Source organism: Thamnophis sirtalis, unplaced genomic scaffold (assembly GCF_051295495.1).
Source record: "Thamnophis sirtalis isolate CommonGarterSnake01/CBP01778 unplaced genomic scaffold, rThaSir2_p1.2 scaffold_13, whole genome shotgun sequence".
NCBI lineage: Eukaryota > Metazoa > Chordata > Lepidosauria > Squamata > Natricidae > Thamnophis > Thamnophis sirtalis.
The window spans coordinates 10,763,855-10,790,225 of record NW_028261393.1 but is presented as its reverse complement, the minus strand read 5'-3'; the positions used below and the strand labels follow the sequence as shown (position 1 = coordinate 10,790,225).

Genomic DNA, 26,371 nt, shown 5'->3' with positions numbered 1-26,371 from the left:
AGTAATGTTTCCCCACCAATCTTTGCTGGATGTAGAATTGAGTATAACTTGGTTCGACTTCACTATGTCTGTAGTCTAAGCTTAAAAATGCAGTTGGGTAGTTTGTTCTCCGGGACATTCAAGCCATAATGATTATGGAGTTCGCATAAAACATTTAACTTCTTTACTGGATTATTTCATTTTCTGTATTTGCACAATATATTCAACCATAAACAAATGCATTCTTGCAGCTAAGGCTTGTGATATAGAGAGCAAGAAAGATAATCTTTTTTTTTCAAATAATCAATAATCTTTATTGGTTATACATTTTTTTTAAAATAAGACATACAAATACAAATACAACTTTAAACATACAACCCACCCACCCCAGCTACTATTTCCCAAGAATAAACTCTCTCTAGGTTGGTTGTTTTTCACAGTTAACAAGGAAAGGGAAATGAAACAGCTATGTTTGATGAGTCTAACAGTTCATCTTTGGGCCAATAGCATTTCTATTTTTGAGAATTTGGGTGAACTACTAACCTTTGGTTTAATATGTGCAGCAGTGGCTTTTGCTTCTGTCTTTAAAGAAAGGGGAAACTTAAAATTTGACCAACACTGGGGGAAAGATGAAATCCTGACAATATCAGATTGAGAACTTACACTTGGAGAATAAGCAGCAATGGCAAAATTAACAGTATATATTCACAACAGAATAAAGAAAGGTAAACTTAAATTGTGCCCAACAATGTAAGAAAGATGCAATTCTGACAATATCCTATATGCAAACTTAAAATTGGAGAATAAGCAGCAACGGCAAAATTAACAATATATATTGACAACAGAGGTTTAATCAAGTTTAAATAAGAAAAATTCCAGTATACACAATACATCATGCAGCATGGCAAATATAATTAATTAAAGCATGGCATTTAAATATCTGCAAACACTGTAAATCAGCAGGTGTATAAAAATGGAGAAGTTGGAAACCCACTCAGTGTTTTTCATTTTTCTTTTCTTTCTTTGGAGGGGAGGTATTTAATTTGCTTTGCTTTAGTTATCTACATTTCCCTTTTATTAACATGTAAACCTATGTACCATAGGTTCCAGCTAAGATAATGTTCCGTTTCTCCTTGTCCCTCAGCCAACCTGTCATTCTGTCCATTTCTGCACATTCATAAATCTTTTTAATTTTGGCATCTTCCGATGGTATGGTAGTAGATTTCCAAAATTGCGCATAGGTTATTCTTGCGGCCACAATTATATGTAGGCTCAAATGCCATATAGCAATAGCAGTAGACTTATATACCGCTTCATAGGGCTTTTAGCCCTCTCTAAGCGGTTTACAGAGAGTCAGCATATTGCCCCCAACAATCTAGGTCCTCATTTTACCCACCTCGGAAGGATGGAAGGCTGAGTCAACCCTGAGCCGGTGAGATTTGAACCACTGAACTGCTGATCTAGCAGTAGCCTGCAGTGCTGCATTTAACCACTGTGCCATATAGATTTACTCATGTTTTCTGGTTTTATGCTTAGTAAAAAAGTCTCGGGTTTCCATTCCATGCTTGCCCCGGTAACCTCTTTTAGCCAGTTTTGAATCATTCTCCAGTATTTCGTGGCCTCAGTACAGGACCACCAAATATGGTACAATGTGCCATCCTTTCTTCCACATTTCCAACACAGTGGAGATAACCCAGGAAACATTTTGGCTAACCTCATTGGGGGGAAGTGCCACCTATAAACCATCTTGTATATGTTTTCTTTAAACACTGTAGATATTGTAAGTTTAATAGTCTTACTTCATAGATCCCACCATTTGCCCATTTCAATCTCATAGCCAAAATTTCCCTCCCATGCTATTAGAAGGCTTTTATCCATCTCTTCTTTAACATCTTGACAGGTCATAATCTTGACAGAGATATGCAGGAATTGTTAACCTAGGCAAAAGGAGATGAAGTCCTTAGCAGGAAGATTACATTTTAAAGTATCTCAGGCAGACATCTCTCTAATTCCCTGGAGTATAAGGAGGCTGTAGAACAGAGTCAGATTTGCAAGATTCTACTACTACAGCCAGTCTCAATAATAGTGGTTTCAGATTTCTTGTGATTTTCTGGTCTGATCTACCTAGTGAGGCTAACAATAATTCCTCCCAAATGCAGAAATTAATCAAAGTTGTCTGTTCCATTATTTGTGGGTTTAGAGATTCTGAAATGTCACTTTTGAGGGATGTTTCTGGGATGTCCTTCAAAGAGAAGCTGAAACTCTGGGATATCAAGAATGCTGTTTCTCCTAAAAAAGTATTTGACCATATCCTACACAAAATGTTGGGCTTTCCTTGTGCTTTGCTGTAGTCTAGTTACATCAGATCGCAAGCACAGATGGAACAATCTAGAAGCAATTTTCAAGAAAATCTTCCGCCTCCCAGGACTTGAGTACTTCATCGAAATTATTTGTTCTCTCTCCACTGGCCAGCTTCAAGTCATCCAAATGGTCCTTGTTGAAGTTTCCACAGGCGGCACACAGCTTCCCTCTGAGGCTCTCCTTGGCTGCCATTGTCACCATCCCATCAGGATGGAGATAAACTTGCACTTCAGAATCATGGTCAATAACAATTTTATCTTGAATTTTCCTCATGGACACAGGGCTGTTCTCATATGGCAGCTTTATATTCTGACCGTTTACCTGGAAAACATGATTGAGGTAGGAAAACAGTTAGCAACCTGAAAACATCCCCGCATCCATTTTTAAATGTTTGTTTTCTTCCTTTGAATCTACTCAAATAGTCCTCAGCTTCATTTCAAAATCTTTTGCAAGAGATCAGATGTTTTGCAGACAACAGCTGATTAGAAAGAAAAGAAGATATTAGGTATCACCCCATTTTTTGCAAAAACATCTGCATACTTTTTTCATCAGGTGTCAACTCATTCGTTTATACCTGTTCCTGACTATTATAGTCTAGATTTGGAAGGCAAGCAATGGAAACTTGGTTAGTAATTGAAAGGGGTTTCCTTGAGTTGGAAAAACATGAAACTTTGATTTAGGGTTTTACTGATTAGATTGATTTATCGTTATAGAAATGGCTAGTTTCTAATATTATGGAAACATAAAAAGTTGAGGTTTAATGCCTTATTCTACTGCAATAGAGGGAGTCGGAAGTCAATATTTTTTTATCTCTACCCTCCTCATTTTTCTTTCTCCTTCTCCTCCCCACAGTCCTACTATTTGTTTTGTGTCTTTGTATTTTATTCTATAATAAAATGTTTCAACTGCCCCTTTAATCTTTTATTCAGTTACTACTACCAAATTTAAAAGGCAACATTATTGTTTAAATATGTAAAGCTGATTAAGGGTAGAGTATGAATTGTCCCATTTGCATTCTCCAGCCAGAATTTATGAAGGATTCTTCTAGGGGTGGGGTGGAGATGGGGGGGTGGGGGGTAGAGAGACTTTGAAGAATGTATGTTGAAGGCTACTAAGTCTTCCATAACTTCTTGATTTGCTCTTGATTTTCACTTACCCAAAACCTTTCTCGGTTTATTATCTGAATGAAGCCACCTCGAAAGTAAAAGAAGACAGATTTTCCAACCACCATCTCCTTCGTATATACTTTTCCAACGCTCACTAACAGCCTGAACCAGGAGGCAGAGTTCTGGTCACAAAGAGAAGCTATTTCGTAGACTCCACTGCAGGAATATCTCCCCGTGGCACCATCGAAAGAAGTGAACCGCGCTTGGGCAGTGAGTTGGCATTGAGTTTCCAGTGTCACGCAGCCACGCACGCCTTTCCGAAGGGCACAGGTCTCTCCAAGCTGGCAGCTGCTTTCGTTGCACTGGAGGTGGCCTGCTGACTGGCAGGTGCATTTTTTTGTGCAGCCTTTCGAGTAAATGTGCTCGCCAATCTGTTGAGCAAAGTCCCAGAGTCAGTTACAATAAGGAAAGCATTCCCTCCCTCCCTCCGTTCTTCCAATTTTTGAGTTTTGCCCCATTTTATGACATATTTTGTCACAGTTGTTAAGTGAATCACTGAAGTTGTTAAGTTAGTAATCCGGTTGTTAAGTGAATTTGGCTTGTCCATTGACTAGACTTGTCAAAAAGTTGCAAAAAGTGATTGTGTGACCTCAGGACACTGCAACCGTCATAAATATGAACCAGTTGCCAAACATCTGAGTCTTGATCACACAACCATGGGGATGATGCAAAGGTCATAACTTTGACAGATAGTCATAAAGTCACTTTTTTCAGTGTCGTTGTAACTTTGAATGGTCACTAAATGAACTGTTGTAAGTCTGTAGTCTGTCAGGAATCACTCCTAGTCTCCATCCCATGAGAAATAGCCCCTTTCTGCTCTCAGCCACATCAAGGGAGAGAGAAATTACCTTGAGGTAGGCTCCGCGATATGTGCAGCCACATTGCTTCATGGTTACACACTGAGATCCATCAAAGACATAGTCCTCATCACACTGACAGCCTTCAAAGCAGTTCTCTGAACACTGACTTGGACTAGACAAGGCGGCACAGGTGGAATCACAAGTTCTGGTACATGGCTCATAGTGGCTGTGGGCTGGACAGGTGAGAGCTGTGGAAAGCAGAAGAAGCAAATAGATTAAAATGGCTAGGGAATTCCCGGAAGTGAAGTCCACATCTCCTAAAATTGCCCAAGTTGAGAAATACTGCACTAAGAAAGTGCTAAGGACTAACAATCACATCTTCCAGGGGAGAAGAGTACAATCTAGAGAGGCATCTTGTCTCCCTGGAGCCTAAGAACCTAACCAAAACAATTAGGCCCACAAATTATTCCTCTTCCATCCTCCTTCACTTTGGGACGAATGACATAACAAAGAACCTGAGTAAAATATTGAGAGATTATAAGCAAGTAAGCAATAAAGTTAAGGATTCTTGGAACAAGTACCCATGTTTTTTCAAAAATAAGACCCAGTCTTAATTTCTTTTGGGCTCCAAAATAAGAACCAAGGCAGGTCTGGGGCTGATGATTAGTATCCAGCCCCACTCTAAGCAGTATGCATGATGTGTAATTTTAAAAATTGTATTTTTATTTTTATATATGTCCCTTTGTCTTGTCTGTAAGCCGCCCAGAGTCCCTAGGGAGTGGGCAGCATACAAATGTCAATAAACCTAAACCTGAATCTAAAATAGGTCTTATTTTGGGGGAATGACTTGAAGAGTACATGCGAGGCCCATGTTTTTTCAAAAATAAGACCCACTCTTAATTTCTTTTGGGCTTCAAAATAAGAACTAGGTCTCACTTTGAGGGAAATTACTTCTTTCTTTGTCCATGTACTTGAAGAGGACATGGGAGGCCCACTTCTTCTGCTTCATTGTGGCAGGGCAGGAGGTCTTGCGGCCAGGACACCACAAACAACCAGATGGAATGGGCAGCTGGGCAGTTGTGCAGATGCTTAAGAAGGCCTTGTTTTGGGGATAGGGCTTATATTGTGCACAGTAGCAAAAACCATGGTAGGGCTTATTTTTGGGATAGGTGTTATTTTGGGGAAACAGAGTAATTGCTGAAACAGCTCTGGAATCTCTTTCAATCAGGATGCATCCATGGTTGGTTAAGCACTAGAGGATGTTAGGATTTAAATGGTTGTGAACTGGATAGACTCAGCCATGAATAAGAATAGTAAGGCAAGGCACAGGAAGATAGACGAAGACATTTGAGGCAGAGAGTTGGCTATTTATGGAAAGTAACTTCCTACAAACTTACGGCAGAAGGAAGAGCTTCTCCAGGCTCTAATGTTGGCACCAGATGCCTGGCAAGCAGCTACATAGGCTTGAAGACTTCGACAAAGGGACTCTTGAGCCTCATTGGTTGTGCAGGCCTCATTCAAACAGTGCTCAAAATATTCTGCAGGGTCCACCAGTGAATGGCAGCCTATGAATGGACCTGTCTTGGAGGGGATCATTCCACAGAAATTCTCGGCTTCATATTTTGTTTTCTGGGCTTTGTTGCAGACGGGACATCTGTCCCCACAGCCATCAGAACAAATTACACCATTCACTGGGACCTTCCAAGAAGCCACAAATTCTTCCACATTTTCAGTGAGTTTTCCATTAGGTAGCATGAAGTCATCCTTTGGATCCCCATTGAAGTTGCCAGCTAGGCCACACATATGACCCATGTAAGTACTGGGCACAGAAACCTGAATATATGAAGAAGTATCATATAGGACTGTGAGGCCAAAGGTTGTAGAGATAATGATGTTGTTCCCTTCTTGGGTGATCCAGAATTTCCCATCAGCTGCATTCATTGGCAGGGTATACAACTGTCCATCCACCTGTACCAACAAAGAATGAAATTGAGGATATTTCTGGTTTTACATGCATAGAATTTAATGCTCATTTCACATTGCTTTTGCATTAGGAAAATCATCAGAAATACAAAGCATGCATTACCTCCCAAATCTCCCTCCCCCCTTTTTTTGAAATCCTGAGTCTTCTGAGATTAAGAAGCAACGTCACTGCTGAATGTAAAACTGAGTTTTTCTGCTTGATTGTGCTGCATTAAACCCCTAATAAATTTAATGCACCTGTTTTATTAAAAGAAAAAGACAGAGATTTCTGTTTCCAGTCATTTGGGAGCCATCCCTGCAATATTTCCATGTTCTCTGCAGTTATACAAAGACCAAATAAAATGTCTGTGTGGGGGTGTAGCCCCTATTCTCCAAACAGTTTGCTGGCTCTAGGATTCAAAGCCTTTTCCCCAAATATGATAATAAAAACCCATAAAATAAACTTCCTAGTGATAAGCTCTTTCACCTACCGTGGCCTGCCACTTTAGTCCCCTCTGAAGGGTGATTGTGGAACCATGAATGAAGACCTTCAGATTCCGGATTAGAATTAAAGGACCATCACCAAGCTTCTCATTCTCTACCCACACAGTGAAGTTCTGGAGCTGAGGATTGTGCTGGCAGACTTGAGCTAAGGTGTAAGTACAGGAGCCGTAGAGTTCAAAATGCCTTCCATCAAAGGAAATGAAATGAGGTTCCCCTAATACAATGGCCTTTCCATAGCCTATGGGGTGGCAGCCTTGAACGCCTTTTACAATCTTGCAAACCTCATATTCTCCACAAGAGAACTTTTGACATTCTATGGTTGCGTTATCCTTGCAGATGCACTTTTTCTCACAGGAAGTGGTGGGATAAAACTCTTCTCCCAGTTTGTAGTATCGGCCTTGGTCAAAACAGCCACAGTTTGCATTTGAAACACACTGATCCCCACTGCGGATATATCCAGAGTCACAAAAACATCCTTCCAGGCATGGAACATCACACTTCTGCGGTGAGATGAGGCTCTTGCATGTGGCTGGACAACCACTGCCACAGAGCTCATAGTGGGTGTTAGGTGGGCAAGACATACCTGAAGAACAGAATAAAGAGAATATTTCTTATCAAATTATCACAAAGAAGAGGGGTTAACCTGTTTTCCAAAGCACTAGAAGGCAAGATAGCAAACAATTAATTGAAACTATTCAAGGAGAGAATCAATGTAGAACTAAGGAGAAATTTTCTAACAGTGAGAACAATTAATCAGTGGAACGGCCTGCCTTCAGAAGTTGTAGATGCTCCATCACTGGAGGTTTTTAAGAAGAGACTAGACAGCCACTTGTCTAGAATATTATAGGGTGTTGTGTTTGTGCAAAGGGTTGGACTAGAAGAATCCAATGTCCCTCCCAACACTCTTATTCTTCATCCTTGCATTCTCAAATGTGGTTAAACTACACATCCATTGGTGATGCTGGCTTGAAATTCCAGCTTTTACAACACTGAGGCAGTGTGACCTCTTCCTATGAAATATTTTATTCAGAAAATGTGCACGCTAGGAAAAGTCAGCCAAAAGGGAGTACCTATGGAGAGGATTATGCAGGAAAATGTCTGTGAATATTAAAGCAAACGTATTCCTCGGAATGAATTCATTGAAAGGGTAGAGTCAAAGGGAAAGAGAAACTTTTATTGGACAAGACAAGGTATTTTATGTTGATAGAGTGGTTCTGATACTAGCCATTTAATACTTCTGTATAAGGGTTGAATCTAAATTAAACTTGTTCCACCTATGTCCCATTAATTTGCTATAGGAAATCAATATTTATTACAACCACAGTAACTATACTTGCATCCATCTTAAAAAAAAATCCTTAAGGCATTGAACTGAAACAATATATCAATGAACAATGGGTCAGAGTTCAAAATATATTATAGAATTATTATTACAATAATTACAGAAAAAAATGGGGTGGGAGGATTAATATTGGGTTTAAACTCTGTTAAATATAAATGTTTTCTGTTCTGTAAAATTGCATACAGGTTGCATTGTTAATTCACAACCACTCTGATGCTTAATATATTTGGGGGAAGGATTGCTCTTATTTTAATATTTCTTTCCTATTTCTAATTCAGGCTGGTGATTTCAGTTTATCACAGATCGTAGATCCGCAGATCATTGGAACATTACCTTGCTGAACTTGCCACTATTTCAGACGTGTTGTGCTTCAAACACATCTGGGGGGCACCAAGTTGAGAAAGGCTACTGTGATATAAATGGGGCTCTTCATCAAATGACTCTCCCATTTCTATTACTGGATTTAGGCTCTCTTTCATCTCTTATGCCAGCTATTTTGTTTCCCCGAAAATAAGACATCCCCGAAAATATTGTAAAACAGCAGCAGTCATGAGGTGACCATACTCACTGCCTCCTGCACCTCAAAAATAATAAGACCTCCCCAAAAATAAGGCCAAGTGCTTATTTCGGGGGGGGGGGGTTCAAAAGAAAACAAGACCCTGTCTTATTTTGGAGAAAACACGGTAAACTTTGAATGCAGGAGGGAAGACTTACTGCAGAAGGATGGTGATCTCCACTCCTCAACTTGGATGCCTTGAGCTTGACATGCTGTCACATAGGAGCTGATGGCAATACAGAGGGCCTCATGGTGACCTTGATATGTGCAGGTATCATAGACACAATCATCAAGATAAGACTGAGGATCAATGGCATCATGGCATTGCCTGAAAGGCCCACTCTTTCTTGTAAGAATCCCACAGTAGGATGGACCTTGGTAGGTTTGTTTATCAGCGTCACTGCACACTGGGCAATTTTTGGTGCATCCAGAAGAGCAGCCAGGAATATCTTCCACCTTCCAGCTGTTTGCAAATTGAATTTCATCCTCTGCTTGGGTTCCATCTTTCATGAGAAAGTCATCATTTTGATCTTCATTGGCATTACCACATAGGCCACAGAGTGCATTGGCGTAAGAGTCGGGAACGATGACCCTGGCATAGCTGTACCAGTCAAAGCTGACACGCAGATCAAAGTCTGTCTTGATGAAGCCGTGAACTCCACTCTGGTAGATGCTCAGTTTATTTTCATAGGAGAAGGGCAGTTCCACAAAGATGCCATTGACCTGAATTAAAATATAGAAAAAAAAATAGTCAAGCCACTAATAATTATTTCAAATTAAAGAGTAGATTTGGTCTTATTAGATTTCAGACTCATCATCTCCCCTATTCCACTCCATGGGCTGTTTGACAAATAAGCAAAGTAAGAATTCTATCACTATTTAATAACAATAAATTTAGACATAGGAAAAAAACAAATGGAAAAGATGTAATTTAAATTTGGCCCTAGAAGATGAAACAATATAACAAATAAAATAAGTTGTAAAAATTATATGCAATTTTGCCTTTCTCATGAAAATTCTTGTGTGAGACTAATAAGTCTTGAAAAGGATTTCGTGGGATTCCACCTTGCAGAAGATTATTTTGCTATTTCAACATTTATATTGGGGCATTAAATTAAGCATGATAACATTTTGGCCTGTGCAAGTCCCATATATTTGACCCCTTAAATCTGCAACTATAATCCCATCCTGGTTTGAATCATAGCTAAACCTCCATACAACAACTAAGAAACATTGAGAACTTAACACCTATGAAGCTCTTATGCCTGAGAACCTGAAACTTGCAATGACTCTTTTTTTGTTTATTAATAGGACATTTGAACACCCCCTTGGATTAGTTTACATACCTGGATCTTTTCGGGAAACTCTTGGCTCATACTGATGGTAAAGTTGTAGATTTCCAGGGTCACCACTTTGGTGTAGGACACTGCCTTGTTGCCTCGGTGGTTATTCTCCACGGTGACCAAAAATGGGGTCAGAGAAGGATCCTGGGAGCAGAGCCCAGCCATTTGGTAAATGCAGGTTCCCATGAAATCGTATTTCTTCCCATCAAAGGTTGTATAGTGAGGGTCTCCGGTTCCTATGCAGGTCTTGTAACTGACAGCATGGCATCCCCGGACACCATTGACCACGCTGCATTTTCTCTTGCCCTTGCAAGAAGACTTTTGGCATATAGCCTTGCCTAATTTGGCATCACACTTGCAATGACTCTGGCAGTCTTCATCTCCCCAGAACTCTTCCCCTGCCTTATAGGTCACGCCTTGGTAAATGCAATTGCAGGTGTCTACCGGAACGCACTTCTCACCGCTGCGGACAAAGCCTTCGTCACACTGGCAGATTTGCGCACAGGTGTTGTTACAGGTGCTGGGAGCAGAACGGTCAGAGCAGGTGGCTGGACAGGCATTTCCACAGGTTTCATAGTGGCTGTTCTCAGGGCAGGATATTGGGACTACACCCTGTGTGTCTAATGCAAAAGAAGAAAAAGATTCACATTGGTTCTGGATAATCAAAGGAGTAGCAGGCTTTCCTTGTGGGATTTTGAAAGAGAAGGCAAAAGAAAGTCCTTTTAAAGCTTTGGGAAGAGAGGAAAGCATCTTTATGCAGGAAACTCTGCATTGTGGGAGGAGAGTTGTGTTAGTTTATGAGAGGGAAAAAAATCAGACGGAACCTATTTTATTAAAAGGCAGAAGCCTTTGTGAGCTGCACACCCTTCATCAGATGCAAAGAGCCACAAAAGCCAACACCTTGTAATAAAATTGGTTGGTTGGATAAGATGCTACTGGACTGCACTTGTTCGGCTTAATTACTGAAAAATGATGAATAAGCAGTGGAAAAGTAATACAGGAATGGGTGGAAGGAAGAAAAATACTTTTACACTTAGTGTTTCTTAACCTTGGCAGTTTGAAGATGTGTGGACTTCAACTCCCAGAATCCACCAGCAAGCCAAGTCCACACATCTTCAAACCGCCAAAGTTGAGAAACATTGTCTTACCCACATAGCAAGAGGAGAAAAAGTTAGTACTTTCCATTTACTCCCCCATCTCTTATTTGCCAGTTAACAAAACATTATTTACAGAGTACAGGGAACCATGGAAGAAAAAAACAAGCCTATCCTGTAATATTTCTTTTTTCTATTCCTAAAGTTTTAGACGTATTACTTCACACTTTAAGGTTGGGTGGGTTGGTAGGGAAATAATGAAACCATGGATCATTTGGACTTTGGCTTACGACTTTGTTTCTACCATTAGATTCTGTTATATTCAAGAATTTAGTTTTTTATTTTATTTCTGTTTTGGAAGCAACTCAGTGATTAGAGCAGCATTTAAGTCAAAATAAACAAATATTCAAATACAAGAGAAATGCAAATCAATTTCACATTTAATCTTGCTTATAAACATTTGATTTATTGTCAGTTTATTTTTCAGTGAAATATCCGGACTTGCAGTCCAAGCAAGTCAAAATCTACTCCCATGGACATTTCATGAGATTTAATCATGGAAAGAGGATCCATACCACACAGGCCAAAGAAATCTTGCCCACAATGAATGCATTTGTAAGCAAAATGGGATGACCATATTATCTGCAATCTGCATCGATGTTGATGCTGTTTGGTTTTGGGCTCTGCTGTTTTACAAGGATCTCGCTTGCTTTATATTTCGTGCTGCATCATCTCCCCTTCTGGATCTCAGATTTGCATCACTCTTTCCTCTCCCCCCTCTGAGCTTCACTTACTTGCATCTCAGTGCTTTTGCTCAGACGAAATTTCCACTGGCTCCCTTAGCCAAGGTTACCCACACCAAAACATGCCCTGGATGACAAAGAATGCAATCCTGCTATTTTCAAAGTACACACTGCATGTTATATTTAATGGATACACTTTACATCTTGTAATCTGTCATGCCAAGTTTCTCAGCAAATGGCAATACAAAGATGAACGGATAAAGGAGATGGAGGGAGGGGGAGAAAGTGAAAGAGAGAGAGTGAGAGAGAGTGTTTACTGCTGTGGGTAATTCTTTTGTTCCTTTTTTCCATAGAGTGAAAATTAAGGAGATTTTAATATGTAAGGATGTGAAGTGATTGTAGTCACCATGCTTATTGTCTTTGCATTCTCCTCCTGGTTAGCTGCAAATAGAATCTAGATCAACTCGGCTTGATTTCCGAATAGAGAAGTCAGTGGAAAATATAATGGATTGAAAGTGGCCCCAGTTCCATATGAGCAATCTGAGTATCCAATAAAGCTTTAAACATTTAAACGTATATTCTAATAAGAACCAGCTTTAAAAGACAGAAATCATCATCATCATCACCACTACCATCACTGTCAATTTATGAGGATACTTACCTGAAGAACAAAGAGCAGCAGTGCCGTAGCCATCAGATTTTCCACCTCCAAAGACAAAAAGTCCAAATGGAGTGTTCTCGTGTTCCACTGACAGGGCACGATCTGTTATCTCCATGTCTTCTTCAGCCCATGAATATTTTGTTTCTGGGATCTGTGTCCACTGGATCGTCCTGCCTTCCATTGTGATCCTACCCGATTCTGAGGATTTGGCTATAATCATGGCATGATTTGTGAAGTTCTTCATTCCATAAATGCGGTATGATTTGCAATAGCATGTTATGGCAGGGATGTTCATGAGGAAAGGGTCATAGGAATCATCTCCTCTTTTAGCACCAGTAAAAAAAAACAAGACTTGGATTCTAGCATCAGCAGAGATAAAAAGTGGTTGAGAGGCCGGGATCTCAATTTGAACGACTTCTCCAGCCACCAGAGGAAGAGATTCTTTCCTGGAGCTGGATTGATATTTGAGTAAAGTGTTCTCTGCAGAAAAAATATACGCAATATCAAATTTTGTCTGGAAAGAAAGAGGAGGGACGATGAAGGTGGTTCCCCAGCTCTGAACTGGCAGGAGCTGCTCAACAACATGATCACAGGTTGTGAACTTGGAAACACAGGTATGTCCACTCAAGACAGCCACAGGTTTAGTCGATTCAATCCTGGTGCCTGATAAATCTTCTGTGCTTTGCAGCTGAATTGCTTCAAAGGCCTTGAGGTCAGTCATCAAGATGGACCCAGGACCATAAACCTTACTTTTGTATGTCACAGTGCCTTTCAGGTGGATGGTCACTTTTGTGAGAACCTCATGGGCTATGATAGCAAATTCCTTTGTGCCACTTCCTGTGGGGGTGACCACATAATATAAATGTCCCAGCTGGTGGATGGGATAGGTGATTGTTCCCTCACTTGAAAAAGGCAAGTAATTGTAGGAGATGACAGAAATGTCTTGGTCAGCTTCGATCAGCACCGCCTTATTAAATTTGTCACTTCCCACCATTGTTAAGGACTGTGGTAATTGAATGGAAATGACTTCTCCTTCATTGATGGTTTTGTGCAGTATTGTATTGCTTGTTGACACTGTAATATTTGTCACAAAATTATATCCAGAGATGTAAAGCTCAAGCTTTTGAGTAGCTTGTCCAGGATTGTAATTTTGCATGAAGGCAGTAACAAAATGCTTCCCCCGGGAACTTAAATGACAAGTTTCTGAAACAAAGAAGGACTCTTAGGAGAGGATAGATCTCATTATACATTAAATTAGGATACTTCCCCATCTTTATTCTTGTTTATGGTTGTCAAAAAGTCAAGAATGACAGCAGGTACATAAGAGCCATTGGCAACTTCAGATATCTAACTCAGGTAACAATTTTACCCTTTTATCACACCATCACCCGCTTCTCCCCCTTCTATATATATAGATCAATCACATCTACTATAGTGACAGTGCAATACCTCCCTCTATGCCCATGTGACCTTCAGACAGGACAAAATGTCACACTATGGCCCATGAGCATCTTTTACTGATTGGTATCATTGGTTTAAGACAATATGCACATTTCACCTTTTCCCCTTTGTTTGGATTGTCTTCCCTGTGGATAAATATCCCGAGAATCGTATTTTGAGATAACTCTGAACCATTAAGAACCCATTTCAGCCACCGTTCTAAAACAGCTGACTGAGGAACTCTGGGAGTTGAAGTCCACACTGTCTTGGGCTATAGTTCTCAAGCTACAATTATCTTTTGCCAAGGATACTTAGCCAGTGAACATAAAGGAATGAATATTTACCCTTAACACAGGTCAGGACTTCTTCTTGAAGGCGGCAGGTTTCATCAGCAGCACAAGAATGAGCCTCACATAGGAGCCCTTTACCGGGGACACAAGTACATTTTTCCTGGCAGGTATTCAGCAGAACTGTCTCATGGGGCTGGTAGGAAGAAACAGAGATTTTCAGAATTACAATATAGACATATATTGACTTTGGGATGTAAATTTTATTTAATTATATTATTTATTTGAATTTATGGAATGCCATGGTGGCCTAGAGGTGGAGTTCTTGCCTCACAGTCAGGAGGCTCTGAGTTCAATTCTAGGTAGCAGAAGATATTCCTCTCTTATTTTCGTATTATTATTTTCTTTGAGTTCATTTATGACCTTAGATTCTAAAAAGGTGACCTCTTTGCAAAGATCCGCAATAGAATGTTAGTCAGATTTTCATATTTCCCAATAGATTCATTTAGACATTGTCAATTTAGAAGGAATATCCATGGAAATAATCACCAGTGGTATAGCAAGAAAAAGAATGCTTTAGATACTTATTCAGTGTTTGATGGAAAAATTTGTGGTTTTAAGTCAGCCTGTACAATTTAAAACCTCAACTGTGTAACATAATACTGAAAGGAAGTTCACCAGTAAGATTTTTTTAAATAATGATCATGAAAAATCATATGTTTCCATATACATGCACATATATCTCTGGTACTGGATGAAGGTAGCCTGCATGTAGTCCTCGACTTAAAACTATTTGCTTAGTGATTATTCAAATATACCATAGCATTAGAAAAAAGGGACTCCTGAACTGTTTTCAAACTTATGACTGTTGCAGCATATTCATAATTGCGGCATCCCCATGGTCACATTATCAAAATTTGAGCCCTTAGCAACTGGTATAAAAGAAGCATTCTCCCTTGATTATCATTTGTAACCTTCCCAGCTGGAAGCTGACAAGCAAAGTCAATGGGGGAAGCCAGATTTTCCTAGTGATGCCATGCTTCACTTATCCAATGTGGCCAAAGAGGTTGCAAAATAGGCACAAGTCCCCTAACAACTGTCATCACTGAGCAGCAGAAATTGTGTTTGTAAGGTGAAGACTATCTATATATTTGCTAACCTCATAGTCGTGTCCATCTTGGGAACAGCCACAGGTTTCCACAGAAACACAGGAAAGGCCATCAAAGAAGAAGCCGGCATCGCACTGGCATCCTTTTGCACAGGTGTCCGGGCATGGATCAGGGTTATTGATTTTGGCACAACTAGTGGGGCACAGGTTGGCACAGACTCTGTAGTGGCTATTGACTGGGCAGCTTGGAACTACATTGGAAAAAATAAATATTGATACGGTTCATATTAGTTGACATTTCTTGGGTGTTACTCAAGGCAGAGGAAAATGGAATGAAGTGGACGTAGCTACCCATTGAATGTACTGCTCAGATGCTCCATAGGATTCCCTTTAAGGATCTGAGACACATTTTATATTTTTATTACGAAGGGTTTTTTTACACTGAGATTTCAATATCAGTTTTCAATGTCAGCAGACATGAGCTTTGTCCCGGCTTAGGAGCAGCTCTGGACCTATGAGCTGAGCTGGCTTTGAAAGCTGAGTTGATTTATGGTTGGAAACACCCTCACACTTTCCAATCAGTCATTCCAGTTCTCAGCAAGAAACCCCACATAGTGTAATGTACTTCATATGAATGGCAAGAGGAGAGTCTTTAGTGATTTATCTCATGCACTTTTTTAGTAGACTGAAAGTTAAAGAATTTTCATTACTTCAGGATCTGGGGGGAATGGGATCAGAGTATTCATGTGAAGCAATGGTCCCTGCATTCTCACAATAGCCAGAGGGAATGGGTGGAATGGGTGAGAGGGATCTTTGAGAAGAAAAACTTGCAGGCGGAATTATAGACCCCAAAGTGATCCCTGAGAAAGATGAACCACCTGTGTTTCTATTCAAATCTAATAACAACGTAAACAGCTTCATCAATTTATGAGGATACTTACCTGAAGAACAAAGAGCAGCAGTACCGTAGCCATCAGATTTACGAACTCCAAAGACGAAAAGTCCAAATGGAGAGTTCTCGTGTTCCACTGACAGGGCACGATCTGTTATCTCCACATCTTCTTCAGCCCATGAATATTTGGTACCTGGGATCTGTGTCCAACTTACCGTCCTGCCTTCCATTGTGATCCTACCAGATTCTGAGGATTTGGCTATAATCATGGCATAATGTGTGAAGTTTTTCATTCCATAAATGCGGTATGAATTGCAATAGCATGTTATGGCAGGGATGTTCATGAAGAAAGGGTCATAGGAATCGTCTCCTCTTTTAGCACCAGTGAAAAAAAACAAGACTTGGATTCTAGCATCAGCAGAGATAAAAAGTGGTTGAGAGGCCGGGATTTCAAGTTGAACCACTTCTCCAGCCACCAGAGTACGAGATTCCTTCTTGGAGCTGGATTGATATTTGAGTAAAGTGTTCTCTGCAGAAACAATATACGCAATATCATATTGTGTCTGGAAAGGAGCAGGAGGGACAATGAAGGTGGTTCCCCAGCTCTGAACTGGCAGGAGCTGCTCAACAACATGATCACAGGCTGTGAACTTGGAAACACACTTATGTCCACTCAAGACAGCCACAGGTTTGGTCGATTCAATCCTGGTGCCTGATAAATCTTCTGTGCTTTGCAGCTGAATTGCTTCAAAGGCCTTGAGGTCAGTCATCAAGATGGACCCAGGACCATAAACCTTACTTTTGTATGTCACAGTGCCTTTCAGGTGGATTGTCACTTTTGTGAGAACTTCATGGGCTATGATAGCGAATTCTTTTATGCCATTTCCTGTGGGGGTGACCACATAATATAACTGTCCCAGCTGGTGGATGGGATAGGTGATTGTTCCCTCACTTGTAAAAGGCAAGTAATTGTAGGAGATGACAGAAATGTCTTGGTCAGCTTCGATTAGCACCGTCTTATTAAATTTGTCACTTCCCACCATTGCTAAGGACTGTGGTAATTGAATGGAAATGACTTCTCCTTCATTGATGGTTTTGTGTAGTATTGTATTGCTTGTTGACACTGTAATATTTGTCACAAAATTATATCCAGAGATGTACAGCTCAAGCTTTTGAGTAGCTTGTCCAGGATTGTAATTTTGCATGAAGGCGGTAACAAAACTCTTCCCCCGGGAACTTAAATGACAAGTTCCTGAAAAAGAAAAAAAGAAGGTCTTGTAGGAGTGGATAGATCTACTTTTGTATTAAATTAGGATACTTTCCTCTTTGGATTTGGCTCTGTTAAACTTACCATTTCTATGTGCCCACCTCAGATGACCGACTGATCCTAACAACTTGAGGATGATAGATAAAGATTGATCATAAAGATTCGGCTTAAGTAAAGTTTAATCATAATTACCACATGAGCATAGCCTATTTTGGGAAACTGGTATAATAAAAACAGTTTGCTTTTGTAGAAACAATTTATCAAGTCTTCCTCCCATCCACTGCTCTAAAGCATCCTGGTGGTTCTTTAAAGGAGCAAGTATTATTTTAAAAAAAATACATTTTTGGTCTGAATGGACTGCATAGTTGGACAGCAGTTTTTCTGAGTTCTCACAAGGAAGAAGTAAACTTCAGATCCCTCTTCACAATGCTGTGCTTTCTAAATGGATCAACAAATTTAAACCTGGATTATTATTATTTTTAAATGAAATTCTGGATAGAAAATGAGGGCCACTCGATATAAAATTTGTAATCCATTTTGTGTGTGTGCGTGTGTGTGTGTATGTATGTATGTATGTATGTATGCATGCATGCATGGGATGCAGTGGTTGTGGCTAATACGCTGAGCTTGTCGATCAGAACGGTTGACAGTTTGGCAGTTTGAATCTCTAGTGCCGCATAACAGAGTGAGCTCCCATTACTTGTCCCAGCTTCTGCAACCTAGCAGTTTGAAAGCACATAAAAATGGAAGTAGAAAAATAGGAACCACCTTGAGGGGAAGATAACAGAGTTCTGTGCACCTACAGCATTTAGTCATGCAGGCCACATGACCACGGAGACATCTTTTGACAGTGCTTTGAAACAGAGATGAGCACCGCCCCCTAGAGTCAGGAACAACTCGAACATATGTCCTTTTCCTGTATGTATGTATGTATGTATGTATGTATGTATGTATGTATGTATGTATGTAATTAAAAGCCTTAACTAAAAGCATTTTATTTAGGAAACTAGGACTGTCCAAATTATTTGCTACATTGTAAAAAAAGTACTTTTGTTTTTTTGCTATTCCCAAACTTCAACTAAAAAGTAAGCTGCTGAAACTTGGAAAAGCTCTGAAATGTATATTTACCTAATATACCTATTCTGACATTTGTCCTTGCAAATGTTTTTTTTACTTTTATTCAGAATATAATTCTTTTTAAAAATCCTTATGTTTACATGTTACTGGATGTCTAATTTTTCATGATGTAACTGGACAGACGACTTTTCATAATTCAATCAACTTTTACTTTGAAGTATCTTTCTTGTGCAAACCATAAAAAGAAATGTAAATCTATGTTCCAGGTTCTCTCTTTTATTATTATTGTTGTTGTTATTATTATTATTATTGTTATTACACAATTGTATCACAAGGGCCAGTTGTTTCGCCGGATTTGGCATTGGTTACTAGTCGGGCCCCACCCAGGGGCCTAGGACGTCGTAACGTATTTTCGTAATATGCGTGCAGATCCAAGCAGTGCGGCTTTTTGCATTTGACTGATGGTGATTTTGTCAATTTTTAACTGTTTTAAATGTAATTCCAGTGCTTTTGGAATAGCACCCAGTGTGCCAATTACCACTGGAATTACCACTGCTGGTTTGTGCCATAGTCGTTGAATTTCGATTTTTAAGTCCTGGTATCTTGCGATTTTTTCATGTTCCTTCTCGGCGACCCTGCTATCACCTGGTATTGCGATGTCTATGATTGTGACCTTATTTTTCTCAACCAGTGTGATGCCTGGTGTATTATGCGCCAGTATTTTGTCGGTTTGTATACGGAAATCCCACAAGATCTTGACCATCTGATTTTCGGTGACTTTTTCAGCCTGATGTTCCCACCAGTTTTTTGCTGTTTTGATATTATAATTTTTGCACAAATTCCAATGGATCATTTGTGCTACTGAATTGTGCCGCAATTTATAATCAGTCTGCGCGATTTTTTTACAGCAGCTGAGTATGTGATCAACAGTTTCATCAGCTTCTTTGCAAAGTCTGCATTTGGCATCATCAGAGGATTTTTCGATTTTGGCCTTAATAGCATTTGTGCGGATAGCTTGTTCTTGCGCAGCCAGGATTAGTGACTCTGTTTCTTTCTTTAATGTACCTGTTTTTAACCATAACCAAGTTTGTTCACTGTCCACTTTATCTTTTATTTTTTCCAGAAATTGACCATGCAGTGCTTTGTTCTGCCAACTCTCCATTCTTGATTTTATCACATCTTTTCTGTATTCTTGTTTTGTCTGTTGGGCCTTCAGTAGATTTTTGTTCTTTACTTCGATTAATAGATGTTCTTGAGTGTTATTATTATTATTATTATTATTATTATTATTATTATTATTATTATTATTATTATTTTGCAAAGAAGCTGATGAAACTGTTGATCACATACTCAGCTGCTGTAAAAAAATCACGCAGACTGATTATAAATTGCGGCACAATTCAATAGCACAAATGATCCATTGAATTTGTGCAAAAATTATAATATTAAAACAGCAACAAACTGGTGGGAACATCAGCCTGAAAAAGTCACAGAAAATCAGATGGTCAAGATCTTGTGGGATTTCCGTATACAAACCGACAAAATACTGGCGCATAATACACCAGACATCACACTGGTTGAGAAAAATAAGGTCACAATCATAGACATCGCAATACCAGGTGATAGCAGGGTCGCCGAGAAGGAACATGAAAAAATCGCAAGATACCAGGACTTAAAAATCGAAATTCAACGACTATGGCACAAACCAGCAGTGGTAATTCCAGTGGTAATTGGCATACTGGGTGCTATTCCAAAAGCACTGGAATTACATTTAAAACAGTTAAATATTGACAAAATCACCATCAGTCAAATGCAAAAAGCCGCACTGCTTGGATCTGCACGCATATTACGAAAATACATTACGACGTCCTAGGCCCCTGGGTGGGGCCCGACTAGTAACCAATGCCAAATCCGGCGAAACAACTGGCCGCTGTGATACAATTGTACAACAACAACAACAACAACTACAACAACAACAACAACAACAATAATAATAATAATAATAATAATAATAATAATAATAATAATAATGTGAATGGTGACACCAAAAGTGAAAAACCAGAAAAACAGGCCACAGTTGAATTCTGGAAAGAATTGTGGGAAAATGCAAAGGACTACAACAAGGAAGCAAAGTGGATACATGACTTTGAGAAAAGCATTGGCAACAAACAAATGCAAGTATTAGAAATAACAACTGAGATGGTCAAAAATCGAATTAAAAAGGTAAAGAATTGGACATCACCTGGAAAGGACCAATTACATGGTTTCTGGCTCAAATATCTGACCAGTTTACATGCAATATTGGCCAGGCAACTGAATGAAATTTTACAAAAGGGCCAAATTGATGAATGGTTGACAACTGGAAAAACATACTTGATTCAGAAAGATCCAACTAAAGGAACAACACCTGAAAACTATAGACCAATAACATGCTTGCCAACAACCTTCAAATTACTCACAGGCATTATTGCAGATAACATGATGGATTATTTGGAAACAAACAACATCTTGCCAGTAGAGCAAAAAGGCAACAAAAGAAGGAGCAGGGGCACAAAAGATCAGCTTCTAATTGATAAAATGATATTAGAAAATTGTAAGAACAGAAAAACGAACTTGAATATGGTCTGGATTGATTACAAAAAGGCATTTGACTCACTGCCACATAGTTGGATCATAAAATGCTTAGAAACAACTGGCATTAGCAAAAATATTACATCCTTTACTGAAAAGGCAATGAAACAATGGAGAACTGAGTTGGCAGAAGGGAATGAGAGCTACGGAATGGTTAATATCAAGCGAGGAATTTTCCAGGGTGATTCACTTTCACCTCTTCTCTTCATCATCGCAATGATCCCACTATCAGTAATCTTAAAAAAAAATGAAATTAGGCTACCAAACAGCCAAAAAAGCTGAAAAAATTTCGCATTTACTATATATGGATGATTTGAAACTCTATGGAAAGTCAGAAATAGAAATCCAATCATTGACAAATACAGTCCGAGTATTCAGCACCGATATTTCAATGCAGTTTGGCATGGAAAAATGTGCCACTGTATCCATAAAAAGGGGCAAAATCACTGCATCTGAGGGAATTGAAATGCCCAATGGCCAACTAATTAAATGCAAAGAAAATGAAGCCTACAAATACTTAGGCATTCTGCAGTTGGATAACATCAAGCATGGAGAAGTAAAAACTATTGTCAGGCGAGAGTACACCAACAGAGTTAGGAAAATTTTGAAATCTAAATTGAATGGTGGAAATACAATCAAGGCCATAAATACCTGGGCAATACCAGTTATAAGATACACAGCTGGCATAGTTAACTGGACACAAGCTGATTTGGACCTTTTGGACCGAAAAACCAGGAAACTAATGACAATGCACTACAGTTTACATCCACGTGGTGATACTGATAGACTATATCTGCCCCGAAAATCAGGTGGCAGAGGATTATTACAAGTTAAGCAAACAGTTGAAGAAGAAAAACATGCACTGGCTGATTATTTAAAAGACACTCAAGAACATCTATTAATCGAAGTAAAGAACAAAAATCTACTGAAGGCCCAACAGACAAAACAAGAATACAGAAAAGATGTGATAAAATCAAGAATGGAGAGTTGGCAGAACAAAGCACTGCATGGTCAATTTCTGGAAAAAATAAAAGATAAAGTGGACAGTGAACAAACTTGGTTATGGTTAAAAACAGGTACATTAAAGAAAGAAACAGAGTCACTAATCCTGGCTGCGCAAGAACAAGCTATCCGCACAAATGCCATTAAGGCCAAAATCGAAAAATCCTCTGATGATGCCAAATGCAGACTTTGCAAAGAAGCTGATGAAACTGTTGATCACATACTCAGCTGCTGTAAAAAAAATCGCACAGACTGATTATAAATTGCGGCACAATTCAGTAGCACAAATGATCCATTGGAATTTGTGCAAAAATTATAATATTAAAACAGCAACAAACTGGTGGGAACATCAGCCTGAAAAAGTCACCGAAAATCAGATGGTCAAGATCTTGTGGGATTTCCGTATACAAACCGACAAAATACTGGCGCATAATACACCAGACATCACACTGGTTGAGAAAAATAAGGTCACAATCATAGACATCGCAATACCAGGTGATAGCAGGGTCGCCGAGAAGGAACATGAAAAAATCGCAAGATACCAGGACTTAAAAATCGAAATTCAACGACTATGGCACAAACCAGCAGTGGTAATTCCAGTGGTAATTGGCACACTGGGTGCTATTCCAAAAGCACTGGAATTACATTTAAAACAGTTAAAAATTGACAAAATCACCATCAGTCAAATGCAAAAAGCCGCACTGCTTGGATCTGCACGCATATTACGAAAATATGTTACGACGTCCTAGGCCCCTGGGTGGGGCCCGACTAGTAACCAATGCCAAATCCGGCGAAACAACTGGCCGCTGTGATACAATTGTATAATAATAATAATAATAATCATCATCATCATCATCATCATCATCATCATCCTAAATTATGAATTAAATGGTCTTCCTGTCTCGGTAGAGTAGTAGCAACTGTTCCTTCCTGAATTTCCCGGATGGGAGGGGCACGGAGGTTGGAGGTCGGCTCGTGTGGGAAAAAATGGTGGCTCCTCATTTTTCTTTGAAAAATATTTCCCTGGGACTATTTCACCATTTTAATTTGCTCAGTTCTTTGTATTAACATCTATATCATTCTGGATTGACTTGGAGTTCCTGCCTACTGGTAAGTGAGCTGGGTTTTTTTCTTTTATTTTTTAATGTATTTTAAAATAATGTAGGTTTTTAAAAATGTGCAGTTGCTGTTTTTTTATTCAAAACAATATGTGTAACACTATGATGTGCCATGGAAAAATCATTGAATTGATATTTACCAGGAAAGCAAATATGAAGCCTTCCTGTGGAGCAATTGTATACTTCTGGTTACCAGATGTTAGCAACAAACAACAAAGAGATGACTATCACCTAATTTTGCCAACATGATGAGATATCCTGGACTATTTGCCTAGTAGCTATTGGAGACAGAATGCAGGACTAAATTGAGGCTGTAGTAGCAAGAATGGTTTTTGTTCCCAAAGCAAGGTTAAAAAAAAACCCTGAAAGAACAAAAGGGTTTTATTAGGGTATTTTCCTGATCAAAACTATAATTGTTTCTGCACGACACCCTTAATCACAAATAGCCAACTACATTTCATTCTAAATAGTTTTATTTCCTTTATTGTATGTGGTTACTCAAGTCCAAAAACTGAGTTAATTGGATAAACTCAGCTCCACAATTTACTAAATATACAGTTACAGGAATTTCATGTATAGTATGCTGTCTCTTAGGGTTTATTGAACATAGGAGAATAATATGAGAGGGATTTGATGTAAAATAAGCTCTTTTAATGAATTCAAAATCAACGCAGCAGACAAGACATGGGAGTGAACATAATACACACTTTAACAATTTTTTTTTTCTTTTAGCCATCAAATACTGCAGCAAGTGTGTCAGTAATAATAGCAAGACAAGCATTGGATTTTCCAGCCAGGTTAATTTTACTTTTTTATGGTTTTGATGTTGTATTTAATTTTACCTGTATTAGAAACTTATGAAGGCTGTGCAACATTTTGAGGTGGTATAGAGTATGTAAAGGCATGAATACAGTAGAACCTCTGGTCATAACAATAATTCATTCCATAACTTTGGTCGCAAACTTATTTGGTCATGAATTAAACCTAATTTTGGAAATTTGGTGCTTACAAAAAAAAATGGTGCAGAAGGGGAAATCAACTGGGGGGGGGATGTGAATATTTTGGTCAGAAGCGTTCGTGACCAGAGGTTCTATTGTATAACATCTTTGTTGCCCTAAAAATGTTTTTCCTTAAAATTAGAAAGCATCTGCTTTAAAAAGTTGCGGATGGTGCTATATTTATCATTTCACATGATCCAAAGCATTTTTTTCTGATGCTTACTATATCCTTATTGTAATTATTATCATTAATTCTAATCTACTGATTATAGATAAGATCTTTTGGTCAACCTGCCAGAATTAGGTAATTAGATAATTCTGGTAGGTGTGTGTGAAGCAATATTTCAGGTTTAAAAAAATATTCCTAGGAGTTTTACAGTCTGAACATTATATGTGCTTGCCTGCTGGTAAGTGAGCTGGGTTTTTTTCTTTTATTTTTTTTTAATGTATTTTAAAATAATATTTTATTTATTGTGCATAGGATTTTTTAAAATAGTTTTATTCTGTGTGGATTCTTTTTTTAAATTGTCTTAGACTATTTAAAAAAAGATTCTATCCAAAATACAAAATACCAGCTGCAGTTATTCACTTAAGAACTGTGGCAAGAAAGGTGGTATAGTGACTAAAGTTACAATGGCATTGAAAAAAGTGACTGACCATTTTTCACACTTAGCGACCATTTTCACACTTAGCGACCGTTGCAGCATCCTCATGGTCACGTGATCAAAATTTTGATTTTTGGCAACAGATTCGTATTTATGATGGTTTCAGTGTTCTGGGGTCATATAATCACCTTTTGACAAAGTCAAATGGGGAAACCAGATTCACTTATGTTACTAACTTATCAGCTGCAGTTATTCACTTAAGAACTGTGGCAAGAAAGGTGGTATAGTGACCAAAGTTACAATGGCATTGAAAAAAGTGACTGATGACCATTTTTCACACTTAGTGACCATTTTCACACTTATCTACTGTTGCAGCATCCTCATAGTCACATGATCAAAATTTTGATGTTTGGCAACAGTTACAATTTATATTTGTAAATTGTAGTTATGTTGAAATAAAAAAATATTACAATACTATTTTTTCATTGTATGAAAATTTTTGTTGCTCCGTATAAAAATTTTAATCAAGCCCCCCCCCCCCCCCCCCGGTCAAAGGTGTCCCTCTTTACCAATCTGAAAATCTGGTCACCTTACTTTAAAACGATCTTGAGGAGAAATAGTTCCAAGCTCAGCATTCCCTCCATGTGTGGGCAAATACAGAGACACCCCAAAATTACTTCCATGCATTTGAAACAACAGAAATATACATCAAACAGTCCAGATTACTCACCACAGATTTGGGCCAAACCTGCCAAAAGGAGGAGAAGTCTTCTCAGTGCCATACCTACAAAAGGAGAAGAGATTAAGGATTTTTTTTCTCCCTGCACCGATACATCCTGCACCCCCAGATCCACTGGGGAAACAAAGCCCAGCTATCACCATGCAGACATCATCATAACTGGCATGAAACTAAAAGGAGAAATGATGATAATTAGTTTGTCAAACCATGATTGACAGCCAGTTTGATGTAGCAGTAAAAGGCCAGGAAACAGGAGGTGGGGAAAAGGCCTGAGGAGACGGGAGTGCAACCAGTACATTGTTCCGGGGCCCATGGAGCTCAAAGGGGATCCATGAAGGGAAATTTGTTTTTAAATTTTTACAAAGCCAAATTTTTAAAAAGAAAAACTGTTGGATAGATACTTCATACTCTATACTCTGTTTGCATAGCAAAACCGCCTTGCAGCCTTGTTTGAAATAACTTTTATTGAATGCATTGCTTATGTATTTTGTTTCATTATTGTTTATAGACTAATGTGCATTTATTGTTTTTATTATCTTTTACAGAAGTGCCTGTTCCTCTTTTTAATATATTTGCAAGTATGTTTGAATAAACGTACAATTATGACATTACTGATTTTTGTGCCCATGTGTAGGAGGTGGGGGGGGGCTCTTAGTCTTTTTCTAGCCCTTCATAATCCCCTCGGTGGCCCTGGCT

The 26,371-nt window shown here is 38.9% G+C and overlaps 2 protein-coding genes across 2 annotated transcripts; both read right to left on the bottom strand.

Annotated features, from left to right (window-relative positions):
* Nucleotides 1-391: 391 nt before the first annotated feature.
* On the bottom strand, nt 392-25,718 carry LOC148043048 (IgGFc-binding protein-like). The gene is made up of 11 exons (XM_087728015.1): nt 25,667-25,718; nt 16,288-17,490; nt 15,398-15,597; nt 14,296-14,434; nt 10,017-10,618; nt 8,829-9,393; nt 6,760-7,355; nt 5,704-6,274; nt 4,355-4,554; nt 3,497-3,877; nt 392-2,661 (listed from the first exon to the last, which is right to left on the bottom strand). The coding sequence occupies exons 1-11, from the start codon at nt 25,716-25,718 to the stop codon at nt 2,368-2,370; spliced, it is 4,803 nt and encodes a 1,600-aa protein (XP_087584141.1). The 3' UTR covers nt 392-2,367.
* On the bottom strand, nt 12,447-13,976 carry LOC148043049 (IgGFc-binding protein-like). The gene is made up of 2 exons (XM_087727915.1): nt 13,961-13,976; nt 12,447-13,714 (listed from the first exon to the last, which is right to left on the bottom strand). Exons 1-2 carry the CDS (start codon nt 13,974-13,976, stop codon nt 12,447-12,449), a joined length of 1,284 nt encoding a protein of 427 aa, XP_087584041.1.
* Nucleotides 25,719-26,371: the final 653 nt, after the last annotated feature.